Source organism: Panthera onca, chromosome A3 (assembly GCF_046562875.1).
Source record: "Panthera onca isolate mPanOnc1 chromosome A3, mPanOnc1 haplotype 2, whole genome shotgun sequence".
In the NCBI taxonomy this organism is placed as follows: domain Eukaryota; kingdom Metazoa; phylum Chordata; class Mammalia; order Carnivora; family Felidae; genus Panthera; species Panthera onca.
The window spans coordinates 70755409-70769444 of record NC_138341.1 but is presented as its reverse complement, the minus strand read 5'-3'; the positions used below and the strand labels follow the sequence as shown (position 1 = coordinate 70769444).

The window sequence follows — 14036 nt, the reverse complement described above, 5'->3', positions numbered from 1 at the left end:
GGATGACATTGCTATTTGCAAACACAGTCAATGGTTTTGGGAGTAGACTTCATTAACTCACATTCAGCATTTTCCAAGGATATAGAAAATGTTTTTAGGGACTACAACAATGAGAGATTAGAATCTTGTTAGAACTGTTTTGTTGAAATAGCTAACAACTTTGGTATCATTGGAGGAGATTCCTTAATGTGGTAGCAAAACCTGGAAAGGAAAAAATCTGAACATTTATGTAAAGAAATAAAATAAATTTACTCTTAAGGCAATGCTACAACTCAAAATAAAATCACAGTCCTTATATCCTTTCAGGTTATCCGGTCCATAGTCAAATAAAACTCAGTCCATGCATCTTTTCTGACTCATCATTTGGCATGCATATCACAGATTTGAAGGATTTTGATTATTTTTGCAGATATGTGATGAGGATGTAAAAATTCATCATGTAAATACTCTTAATAAACAAGAAAACTCTTAGGCAAGTAATTTTCTTTACATATACATATATATATACTTTGAAAAATACATTTTTCTCAGTAAACCTTTGATTGAATTTAAAAGGGTTTAATAGTAACTCTCAAAAGGAATTCAATGTTTTTTCTGTATTTTGAGTTAAGAGGTAAAAACAGAAAGTGAAGGAAATATGACCCAGAGTATTTTTTATTTTCCTAATTCGGTCATGAAGAGAGCTACTGGAGTCCAAGATCAGGCAAAATACAAATGCTACTTGCCTTATTCAAAGGCCTATAGAGGTTTGTTCACCTTCTGTTACAAGATATTGTCACTTCTTTTCCCATTTACAGGTAGGAACTACAACAGGAAAGTCTTCAGCTGGACAGATTTCAAAATGAATTTTTACAACCCAGATGATGGACTGGTATACTTCAAAAGTGGATTCATGAGTTTTATAAGCGTCTTTCTCTTGCTCTCATTTTTTTCTGGACTAGCTTACATCATAATGGAGGAATAACATTTTAAAAATTTTGAATAGGCACTTACTGGAATTACAGTTAATCCTGATACAATCTAGATGGGGAAGAATAGATGAAAAATGAAAATTTATCCTTCAAGGTAATAGCTGCAGACATCCAATAAAATCACAGTCCACCCTTCCGGGGACAGACACATGCAAATATGGCCACTCTATATCATTTATTCTTTACATACTTCTAGAACCCAGATTCATTGTTATAAAACTTCACATTGGAAACAATGATAGAAGGTCTTTTTTTTTTTTTTTTTTTTTTTTTAAATGGCCAATTCAAACAAAGCTACATGGTGACAAATCTAAGTGAAATAAAGAGTTGTTAACTGTCAAAGATGCTTGGCTTAGACTGGCTGCAACTTTCTCCCCATCTGTGAAAGAACATATTCTTGTTCTCAGCATAATTAAAAAGTGCTCCGTCACAACGGGGTGCAGTGCAAGCTCAGCTAGGCTCAGACATCTTGGACCTTCAAAGAGTAATATCCCACAAAGGCCAACAGAACTCTGGAGAATTGTGGTGGTCAAAATGGAGAGCAAGTTGAATTATTCTCACTTCACTCTAATGTGTTGTTGTTGCTGTTGTTGTTGTTATTTGCCTAGGCAAAAAAAGGTAAACAGCCAGATGTTGGTTGGATTCCATGCCTTTTATTAATCGAAGGAGAAAGAAACAACTGTGTTTTCCTTTAGAAACCTCCAGGGGCTAAGGAGTAGTGTCATTCTTCAGAGCACACAAGCCTGTGCTTCTCTTAGTAGCTAACAATGTTATCTTTATGTAATAAGTGTCATGGTTAACACTGCTATTGATTTTCCTTTTCTTATGCTTTCTTCTTATACAAAAGCAGATTCTCTAAGAGCAGAACAGCTGACGTGAATAACACAGACTGTAATTATAAGGGTTATCTTTTTAAAAGACTGCGTGGGATGTCTTATGTTTATTTTATGTATAGATAAATATTTGCTGGGTTTTGTTGTAGTATTTAATGCCTTTGGGGAAACATGAAAAATAAAAAAAACCTAGATTCTGTTTCCATATAGCTGAGTTTGTCATGTGTCGTCAACCGCATCAGAAAAGTGGTTGCAAACAGCCAAGGACCAGCACCTACACAACTCTTTCCACAGAATGCTTTGCTGTTGGAAAATACCCATAAGTGTTTCCACTTTGGCTAGCAGCCCCTTTACTGCTATTAGGCGATTTCTTTTGATTTGTTGTAATAACCTATCATTGCCACTAGAGGGAACTCTAACAGAACAGTAAATGAGAGTGCAGTGTGTTCTTCAGTGGTCTTTAAAAAACACCCTTTTAATTTAACTAATATTAATTGAATGTAATTGTATGTAATAAGCTATCACTGAAATAATTTTATATTTTATGAGCTACCATTCTGCCCAGCACAATTTGAAAATGTAGGTAAGGTTTCCACAAATGCCTTACGCTCATCACATTTTACTACTCTCTTTGTAAATCTAGGTTTCAAATTTTATTTTTCTTTCTCCATTTATGTATTATTGTGCATGTTTAGCACTTCCTGGAATTACAGTAAAACCTCATTAATTTGTACTCCTCCTGGAGTTAATGATAATAATGCAACTTATTGGGCAGAATATTTATAATTCTTTGGTAAGAACAGAGATTGCCTGAGAAAAATTAAACAAGTTGTAAACGACCAAGTTCAGGAAGAAAACTGATCTCCAGTACTTCACTGTATGCTGCCTGCACAACTTGCATGAAACAACATCCTAATTATGGATAACTCTTATCCACCCGTTAAAATCAGCCTAGTAAAACCTTTCCTTACTAAGCCTTTCTAGCTATTAATTTGTGTTTTTCAATGTAATTGAAAACAAAACTGTGTAAATTTTTTAAGTCTACAATTCAGACTCTTTCTTAATTCAGCCTAGCCTTCCCCCGTATTTCATACAGCTTATTGAGGTTTTACTGTAGTTAACTCTTCCCTAATGCTACAATTAAGCAGGAAAGCATTATTTCTCTGTAGAAGAGTCTGTGTTTTTAGTGTTCTCATGGCTGTTTGCTACGGGCCGCAGACTTTGGGCATTGAAGGGTTGTGGATTGCTGTTTGATAGCAAAATATCACCACACAGTATTTCCAAACAGAAAAGATGGGGTACCACAAAGGTCACTATTCAAAGGAGAAGCCCAGAGGGTAGAGTCAAAGCAACTTGTTGATCACAAAGTAGAAATTTGATATTTTGTAAATATGTTATCTAAGTAAAAGTAGGCGGATTTTTATTTATCTGAAAGGGGATGGGGTCTATAGCAAATCGGACTGTAAGTAAACATAACAATCGAAATTGAGGCTTCTTCAAGCCTAATAATTTATATTTTCAATTAACCTCTTTGATACATATGGCTTCCCTTTTAAGAACCCTCAGTGGTAGAAATCACAAAATGGTAAATTATGTTAAACAAAATGAAAATAATAAAAAGATGCCCCCCAAACCTAAATTAAATGATGAACATGAGACCATTAAGTGTTATAACTTTCCATGGCAAAACAGGCTACTTGATAAATGTTTGCAGGCAAAACTGAACAAAAAGTGAACAGTATTAGTTTTATGGGGGAAGGCAAGTTGTTACCTAGATTGACCGTCAGTTTCACACGCCCTGCATCCAGCTCCAGGCGGAGGGTGTCTGCTGAATCTCTAGAAGTGGTTGCCATGAGAATGCCGTATGCACGCTGTGATCGGAACCGTAAGGACACATCTTCAGCCTCTGTGTGCATCACCACTGGGAGCTGGATTTTCATAAACATACTCCCATCGTAGCTCAGAACCGTTGCCTCTATGGAAGAGAAATGAATATAAAAGTTCTTGGTCAGTTTCATGCATTTACACTTTGAAAAGGAAAAGTGTGACCCACAATGGCTTCCAGATAGAACACAACACTAGAAACTCAACTCATCCTCAGAAATGAGCTTTTTTTTTTTTTTTTTTTTTTTTTAAAGCCCAAAAGAAAAGTCACAGTAAAGACAATTTCTGTGAAGAATCTGCTAGTGTACAGACACAGGGATGGTTGCACTTCCCTTTTTGTTTCCATAGCACTTTCTATCTATAGCAGGAGTCATTTGGGATTGTCAAAGTGTATATGTGTTTCCCTTCTCAAGGGTAGAGATCACATTCTTTTGTGCGTAGCCGCAGCGTAAGACTGGTTTGAAGCACTAGCAATTATTTAATAAATGTTTGTATACAGCTAGGCCACTGACTTGTTCTATGAAATTTGCCTTAGCTCCAAATCTTTCATCAGCAAAATGAGAGGGTCTCTAAGGACCTCGCCTACCCAAAAAGTCCAAGATTCTAAAAGGAGTTACTATTACCTTCTTTCATAATCTCTGCCTGAATGTGATAAAAAAAAAAAAAAAAAAAAAAAAGAAGAAAGAAAAAGAAATGACTTAAGTATAGGAATAAGGTCAACCTTTTACCAAAAGTAATATTCAAAAAAAGAGGAAAAAATAGCATGTCCAAACAACAGGCGATGCTTCTTCTGAGTTGCTATGTTTAACAAGGCAATTAAGTTTTACAAACACAGAAATTGAAAATTCATTTTAAGGTTTCTTTACAAGTAAGGTGTAACTGACAACATCATTTGTAAGCACTACCCTGGTGTTCTGAAAATGTTAAGCTATCACCAAAAGTCAATAACTATGTACTTTGGTGATATTGAGTAAGCATGGGGTGGGTCTGCAGAGCTTGCGTGGGTGTGTGCTACCAAACTAAAGTGGATTGCTTTAAGACAGAAGGTGCTTACTACTGTATTAAACACATAAAGAAGAGCACAGCAGAAACTGTTGATCACAAATTGACTGCTTTAAGAAATGGTCAGTATCCTTTAATGTTAAACACCATATGGTGGTGGAAGATTGCAAAACAAGTATGAGTAATTCTGCTTCTCATTGGTTTTGATACCACAGAATACCGTTTAATAAAAGAAAAGCTACCTCGAATTAAAACGAACTAGGAAATTCTCATTATTTCACCTATTTACAGGGCACAACAATTAGCTTTACTGATACAGTTGTGTTTGTTAATTAAGAGTATATTCTGGAGTTGTAGTTTTGCAAGTTTGCCTTTCAAAAAGTCAGGAGAGTCAAATATTTCTTCGGATGGACTTTAGTCATTAGTTGTCATCATGAGACTGAATGCACATCCAGAACTGATAAAGTATGGAAGGTTCCAGGTCTCCCTCCTTGGTGTTCTTCTCTTCTACCTACCCCTTCACTTCAGAGATCTTGGCCAATTCCCCCTAAGATTTATTACCAGCCCTGACTTCTGAGCCCCTTCATCCATTGCTCACTTAATATTTCCAGTCTGAATACTATAGGCACTCCCCAAATGAACCAATTCCCCAAGATGCTTCACCAATGTTCTCTGTGTCAGTAAATGGCACAATCTCATTGCTCAGAATTTAGCTGTTCTGATTTCTCTCTTAATCTCTCTGCCATGCCCAATCTACGTGAGAGTCTGCAAGTCTTGTAGGCTCTAAATCCAAACCATTTCCTGAACTGCTCGCTTACCTTACCATTTAAGTACCTCTGGCTCTGCTCTCATCTTCCACCTAGACCAACTAGCATAGCTCTCTCATTTGTTTCTTTATTTCTACTTTTTCTTCCTATACACAGCAGCCAAGCTAACTTTTAAAGAATCAAATTAGACTATATCCCTACATTGCTTAAACTATGTCCCCCAACTCCTACCATTGTTTCCTACTGCAGTTGGAACAAAAGCTATACTCCTTTTCTACCTAGAATGTTCTCTGTGATCTGGCTCCAGCCCTTCTCAACAGCATCAGCTTTCAGCATCTGCACTACTCGTTTAGTAAACTCCAGTCACACGGATTTCATCTCTCATTCAAGGACTTGCACTTGTGGATCCCTCTGTCTTAGAAGGCATAAGCCCAAATCTTTATACGGTTGGTTCCTTTAACATTCAGGTCTCCAGTCAAATGTGACTTCAAGAGGTCCCTTCTACACCTCAGTGATCCCCCCTCCAGTTATTCTGTATCTACTTACCAATTTTTTTCAAAAATTACCATTTCTTATTTGTTTGTATATTGTATATTGTTCACCCTCTAGAAACTAAGTGTCATGAAGGCAGAGGTTAGGCTGTCCTATACATTGTTCTAGCAGCAACTGAGTGCCCGGAAAAGGGCCAGGCACACAGGGGAGCCTCACGAAGTACTTAATTGAAGTACTTATTGATACTCAAGAGGTATGAAAGTGCTTATTTCAATTTGGATATCAAGCTTACATAAATGCTCCCCCGAACTTAAGAATACTAAAGAAATTAAGTATTTACTCTGCCTCTTGTAAGTGGAATCTAATTTTGATAATGTATGTGAACAAAATATTGGCCGAATTATACTTTGAAGGACATAGTTGTGCTACAGAAGACAGACTAGGAATCAGGTCCATTTATCAAAATACAAGTTCTGTTGTTAGGCACTGACCTGACTTTGAGAAAATAAAATATGATCTTAATAGGATTTTAAAAATATTTTAAAATATAGAGTTTCTATATTGTAACACATATTTTTATTATTATATAAGAAGCTTCCTAAAAAAAAGCTACTAGTAGTTTACTAAAAAAAAATAATTAAAGCATCATTATAAAGTTGTGGTGAACTCTGGAAAAAAAGTGTTTCTTGAATAATCATAAAAGAAATGTGATCTTTACTACTTACTTCCCTAAACTATAGCTAAACATCATCCATATCTATAGAGTAACAAACACCTGAATAGACATTTAAAAACCATTATGAATTGCCCATTCACTTTGGTATCATATTGATAAAAGAATGAAAATTGTTGTTAGTTTTTCTCCTCTATTCATTTATTGTGTAAAGCCGTCTCTATTATTCAATAATCACATTTAAAAATGATTTATAATCTATAAAATGTAGCTTCATTTGATTAAAAACTATTTAGAAATATAGATGGCTGACAGTGGATCATGAATATAGTATGAAATACAATCTGAAGTAGAACAATAATCAGGATCATTAGCCTATAACATTCTCCAAAAAAACTGCAGGGATGAAATAACATAGCAAAGTAATAAAACTTGAGTACAGGTTAAATAATTCTCAATGTGAAAATAACTTGTTGATAAATGACAGATGAACACGTAAATGAGTCCTCATAATGAGTTAATGTTTAATTAGACAAGAAGTGGAAAATGCACAAGGTTGGAGTCTAGAGTTGCCAAATAAATGGTAAACAGCATTCTGACATTTGAAGGTTATGCTATTTGGCAGCATCCTTTCATATTAGTAAAATCATTTTACCACTTAGAACACAAACGAGGACTTTAAAAGGCTAATTCCAATACAATACTTCCCACAGGGGAAGAAAAAAGTTTCAGCTTTGTCTCCTGCATCTCCTTCCCCCTTGTCGTTAAGTTTGATAAATTTGCTTTTCTGTATTATTCCTTCTCCCTGTCTAAAATGTACACCTGGGCTCAGTTTTGCCGAAAGGCAGTCACATATTGTGCGCAACGATGAAAATCAGACAGGGAGCCAAATTATATTGCTCTGACATCTGTCCCTCCATCTGTTAGAGTTTTAACAAACAAGTATAAAGCAGACCTCTGATTATAACATGTACACATAACCAAGAATAATTTCTGTTCGGCCAAGTCTCCACAAATTCTCAGCTTTATTCAAAATAAAGTGGGAGGGAAAATGCTGAATTTAATTTGTGTCCAATTGAACGTTATTTTTATATTACTATCCCTTATGGGATCAATACACTTAAAATACTATTTCCTCGTTGTCTAAGTCAGCAAATACTCTGTTCTTTCTTATAAATTCCTTTGCTTACTTAATGCAGAATGAAAATTTCCTATTGTAATGTGATTGCAATATCATTCCCTGTGCTGCATGGTCCAAGGACTTGAACACACTTTTTAATTACTTTGAACAATAATCTTTATAAATTATCAATTATTGCTCACTAAGAGTAAGATAGATTTCATTAGTACCTCTATTATTATTATTATTTTAAATTTCAAATGTTGTCAATCAACTCTTATGTGATTAACAGCCATATGTGATCAGAGTCTATCTGGAGAAGAATCACAGTCAAAGTTCTTTCTTTTGAATTGGAAACCCCAGGGGTTGGACACGATCATGTGTTGACTGAAGTAGGGCATAACTGGGAACTGGACAGCAGCCAGATTCTGTGGTATTAAGCATGACAAGCTTTCCACATCACCAGTGTGCTCAGGAGATACCATAATGCTAGCAAGAAAATTAATTTTGAAAAACAAAGACTTCTAACAATATGCCGGGTAGTCCAGAAACAAACATCATACAAAAATGACCATTTTCTCTTCAACAGACAACCAACGTGGAGACAAAGAAATGCGCAGAAATTTCTAGCCACCTGTCAGATAAAACTGTATGCCGCATCCCAGTGATGAAGCTTGCTATTAAATTCTCATTTGCAAATCTACATATGCTTGCCACCCCTCCTTCTAATTATTGCAAAATATAAATATCTCCTTTCCCTCATTCTGGCTCAGGAAGCTTGACAATTTCTATTTTTATTTCTGCCATATGTAGTAGCGGGGTATTGCCACAGGGTGGTACACCGTGCACGTTTAACCAAAGGCTTTTGTAACTGAACCGACAGTTCAGTTCTACTCTTCTCCACCTTCACTTAAGCAGGAGGCCTCAGAGTCACTGGCAGCTCTCTGAGTGATTAAAAGGAAAACAAAGCTTAAATCATACAGCTCCGCTAATCTCGCATTATGTCTAACTTGTAATAGATCTTACGAGCTTTGTCGCCTTTTTTGGTGGTTGTTATTGGCCCCTTTCGGCAGTTTTTAAAGACCAAGCTATAGAAACAAATAAACTGAAATTAGACGGGGAAATGAGAAGAGGGAATCCACAGATAATATACACCTTACAAGTGAAACTACAGAGAAACAGCTAACCTCTAATGACAATTTACAGGAACTGCACTTAGGTACTAGGAGAAAGAATGAATCTATGTGATTAAAATACTTACCTATCTACTGACCTATCTAACTGTATAGGGCAGAACAGTGATTATATTTGGTAGGTAATTTAAGATTATTAGGTCATTAAATTATTTTAAGTTTATATTGATTAATGTTAATAATAGAACTGATAAGCTGATGAACCTCTTTATGAAGATAAAGAACGGAAGTCACATTGTTCAAATTTGGACTGTGGAAATCACTATTTTTTTCTCCCTAGGAAGCGTGAGCTTAAACAAATTAAAGTATTTCAGGACTAAAGGGGAAAAGAAAGACTAAATGTGCATGGTTTAAGTAACAGAGGCCAGGTATTTCAGACTAAATGTCTAATACAAGCAATGTTATTTGGAGCATGAAAGGACAATGGAACAACTCGTCAAGAGTTTTCCATATTGATTTTTCTGTCCCATATTGAAAATGATTGCCAGTGGGTATAATGATAAAGCATTTATCTGAAACTCTTAAGTCGATGGAAGGGCGTTCTTTTTTCTGCTCTTCCCCCCTTGCTCTGCAGAAGAACAGTGGTAGCTCCCACGCTTCATTCTTCTTTTAATCCCTATTCTTCTCCTTCTTATAGGAGAGGGAAAGAAAAAAAAAAAGTGTGGCTTTGCTTCCTACTAGAGAAGAAAGGGAGGCAGCTGCTCAGAAGTTCAACGGACACACAAAGTGTTAATATCACACGGGTAAATAAATCTTCTGTGATCACTTAGGTCCTAGGCAAAGGTAAGTGTCTTTGAAGTTATCTGAAAATGCTGGTGTAAATTAGACGATTGAAAGTCACCTTACTTTCTAAATTTCAAACTCAGTAAGTTGACTGAAGTGAAACGAGCTGGGCTAATAGAAGCTGCAACTTACAACTTAGTTTGCTTCAAATGCTATTTTTGTTTTTGGCACAGATATTAGCACTAAATGCCATAAATATCTCTAATTCATGCCTTCTTTACTTTCTGGTTTCCTGAACTTAAAAACTAGGCAAAAGGGAAAGCAGTTGTTGTCGATTCTACATCTTAGGCCCATACTCTGGAGGATACGAAAGACCCAAATATTTATTCCTGCAACATACTGAAAAGCTGTGTCTTCCCAGAATCAGGACCTCTGAAAATCATTTAGGACTCATCAGTAATACGTCAGAGGTGGCTGCTAGGCTTGCAGTTTACCTCTGCAGAGCACACATTACGTTTCCATGGTCAGTTTAAGGTTTGAGGTCAACATTTAATACACTTTTCGTCTCAGGGGAGTCAGCTTCTTGGTTTTTAGAATCCTACCTCTCTCGCAGGACCTGCCAAGATAGCCTGTTCCGGAACAATCACAGACATATCTGTTCCACCCATCCCTGCACATGCCATTGTTTTTGCAGGGGTTGCTAAGGCACGGTTTTGCTGTTTCCCTTGAGCAGGAGGGCTTCACTCCAGCAGTACTTTGAATTTCAGCCATTTGCCGGATATCTTTGCTCTGGCCATCAATGAACAAATCTCTAATGCAGCCCACGTAGCCATAATTGAGCAGAGCAGTCCACACCTCGGTGGGGAAGACGAGGCCAGCCTTATTTTCTGGCAAGCCCCCCAGGTACAACTCATCATCCAGGTCCAGAATCTCGCTCTCGCCAGGAGCAGTATAGGGCGTGCGCAGCGTGTTGACAGAAATGGTACCTGTTGCAGAGACAAGAGAACACACAGGTCTTTACAGAGTGCAACATGTTCTAAAAATCACCCTTTCTCTCTTTCACCTTCTTAAGGGTACACTCCTTGAGGAAAGATGTTTCTGATTTTTGTTTCTATTCCTGGTGTGCCTTATACTTCCCAGTGGAGTGAACAGTAATCTGTAGAAATAAGGCAGACTGTAATTAAAATGATTCCATTTGAATTTAGGAATGGAAACCAAAGTGTAGAGCCAAAAAGAGTGTTTGTCAGCCTTTAACAGTTAAGAAAAGAAGAAAAGGAAGATTAAAAAAAAGAAGGAAAGAAAGAGTAATTGGCATTCTATATCCCTCTCCAATAGTTCAGTCAATAAAGAAAGAAAGAGACAAAGTTGACATTCTACATTACTCTTTTGAATAAAGTCAGATTCACGTTCGTTAGTGCTCATTTTCAAAGCTGGTATGCAGCTGCACACTAACAACAACAACAAAAAAGTTGTATGGCCCCACCTTTAACTGACTTGATTGCTTTTATTGAACACAACAGTCTGACAGATTATCTACGTCAAAACTCGACTTTAGGGGCACCTGGGTGGCTCAGTCGGTTAAGCATCCAACTCGGTTTCAGTTCAGGTCATGATCTCACAGTTTATGAGTTCGATGCCCTGTTTGCGATTCTCTCTCTCTCTCTCTCTCTCTCTGTCTGTCTCTCTCTCTGTCTCTGTCTCTCTGCCCCTCCCCTGCTCATGCTATCTCTGTCTCTCTCAAAATAAATAAATAAACTTAAAAAAGAAAACTTGACTTCATCACTCTCGGCTGTATCAATATGTTGATAAACTCTATGGTCTTGGTTTACTCATCCATAATATGGGCGTAATAATTTGGCATATCTCTTACGGTTGCTCTATTAAATAAAATAATATTAGTAAAGTATCTGGTTTATAATAAGCATTACATAAATGTGTGTCATGATTCATCACAAGAACCAAGTCAAACTGGCTGTTTACTTTTTAAAAATTTTTAATTCCAGGGGTTCTGGGGTGGCTCAGTCGGTTAAGTGGCTGACTTTGGTTCAGGTCATGATCTTGTGGTCCGTGAGTTCGAGCCCTGCGTCAGGCTCTGTGCTGACAGCTCAGAGCCTGGAGCCTGTTTCAGATTCTGTGTCTCCCTCTCTCTGACCCTCCCCCGTTCATGCTCTGTCTCTCTCTGTCTCAAAAATAAATAAATGTTAAAAAAAATTAAAAAATTTTTAATTCCAGTTAGTTAATCATCTAAATCTACAAGTTTTGTTTTGACCCCCCTCACTCCAAATGTAAGAGGAAAATAAAACTATTAGTTCACAAATATACAGGAATGCTGGTTTTAAGCATAGGAAGAAAAGGTAGACATTAGCATGGACTTAATTGAGAATCATAGAAAAAAATTGTGGAACCCATTAAAGAAAAAAAATGAAAGACAGAAGGCAGTTTTTTATTATAATTTCCACCATGTACCACCAAATTACTCAAAATTCCACCAATATTTTATCTCCAGAAAGATCTCTGTAAAAACGCAAACATAATATCTGAAAAGGACACCCCATTACACGTTACCAGATTGTCCTAGCTTAATTTTTCAGGTCTAGACCATAAAGCAGAAGAGGTAGAGTATTAAGAGAGAAAGTGGATTAGAAATGTCTGGTGCCATGCTCGCTGCCGACATAGAGTCTCAGGGATTTGGGGGGCGGCAGGCACACAAAGAAGGCCAAGAGACAGAAGATGGGGTACAGAGGGAGGGACAGAAAGGCAGAGTCTAGTAGAGGTAGAGGACAGGTAGGATGATGCATTTTAGTTCTTTCACAGAAAACCTAAGGTCCACCCCCAGGTGAAAATACGGCCTGTGATGAATGTGAAACGTGCATGTAACTGAGGATGCAGGGCTGCTGGCCTCCGTGCTGTGCTCAGGAGCATTCCAAATCCCAGCAGAAGGGGCGCTTCTCAATACAGGCAGCATAATGGGATCTGTCTTTGTGCGAGAGAAGGGCATAGAAGCCACTGACGCCGAATGCACAGGCAGCCAAGTTATTACGAGGACATTTGTCTCTCTAGACTTCCACAGAAAGAAATAGAGAAAGCTCCTAGGGGAGAAACACTCAAAAGCATTGCTATTTTGGCCTTCCAAAGGGGGAGGATAGCAGGTATTTCTTAAGGAGGCAGCAAAAAGGCAAAAGGGTGAAGCGTTCACTTTTACAGTTCATATTTGTGCAAGTGTATAGAAAACTCATTTAGGAGCACACAGATCCCAGAAAATCCTTAGAAAAAAAATTTTAAAATGATGAGCAAGAGTATTAATGACAAAAGGAAAGGTGGACATTAATATTATATACATATATATTTTTTTCTTAAGCAAGAAATTGTATGTAATGAACACAGTGATTTCTGTCTTTTTTTTTTCTTTTTGTTTATTTTTGAGAAAAATAGAGAGCAAGCAGGGGAGGATCAGAGAGAAAGAGAGACACAGAATCTGAAGCAGGCTCCAGGCTCCGAGCTGTCAGCACAGAGCCCGATGCGGGGCTCGAACTCACGAATTGCGAGATCATGACCTGAGCCGAAGTTGGACTCTTAACAGATTGAGCCACACAGGTGCCCGGTGATTTCTGTGTTTTAAGACAAAAGGGAGATGGATTCCACTCCCTGTTTTCTAATTAGTTCAAAAGGCTTCTTAGAAATGAACATATGATATTGAGAGACAATTGTTAGGAGACACAGAGCAAGTGAATAACAACAAAGTTTTACAAGAGTGGGCTACATTTGAAAAAAAATATGTAATTTTCCCATATACCTTGTTATTCATGGAACAAGATGGATTCAGCTCAGGAGATAAAAACACTTGGAAATGCTGTCTTGCCCTTACAGGTGGTGTGAGAAGTCTGCACCAAGAGGGTGCCTGGAGGATTCTTGAGATGAGGGATTCAGTGGCTGGCATAACACCCACTCTCTCATCTGCCCCACAGAGACCGCACAGCTCAGTACACTATGTAGTCTCCACAGTGACAGTGTCTTCATTCTGACAGGTATTTCACACAATCACGCAGAAATTGAGCGTGGGGACACGGTGACTGGGTCTCCCTATTTTTATCTATGGTGTGTTAGTGCCTGCTTTGAACAAAGTATTATAAGAAAATTCTGATATGTTTTTATAAATATGCTTGTTGCAGCCAGAGTAAGATATTCACTGTAATTTTGTGATTAGCCTGGAGTTTTCTGATCACAACACCTAAATCAATCCACGGTTTTTGTACACCCCAGTGCACACACGCAAACACACACACACGGTGAATAGTTCTATTACTTCTGAGGCACTCTGATTTTCTTCTTATATAATTTTTTTAATATAAATGCTAGACATGACCCACCAAATTGATTT

At 37.4% G+C, this 14036-nt stretch overlaps 1 protein-coding gene across 20 annotated transcripts in view; it reads right to left on the bottom strand.

Moving 5' to 3' along the window:
* Nucleotides 1-14036, bottom strand: part of NRXN1 (neurexin 1) — a 1127584-nt gene that overhangs the window by 609974 nt on the left and 503574 nt on the right. For 14 of the 20 annotated variants that reach the window (XM_078444444.2, XM_078444446.2, XM_078444455.2 and 11 more), the window contains 3 exons: nt 10261-10644; nt 3576-3779; nt 994-1020 (listed from right to left, as the gene is read on the bottom strand). In XM_078444444.2, the coding sequence (XP_078300570.1) occupies nt 994-1020; nt 3576-3779; nt 10261-10644 (615 nt within the window). The remainder of the gene's footprint in view (nt 1-993; nt 1021-3575; nt 3780-10260; nt 10645-14036) is intronic. The other 6 variants (XM_078444449.2, XM_078444460.2, XM_078444457.2 and 3 more) reach the window with 1 other exon arrangement.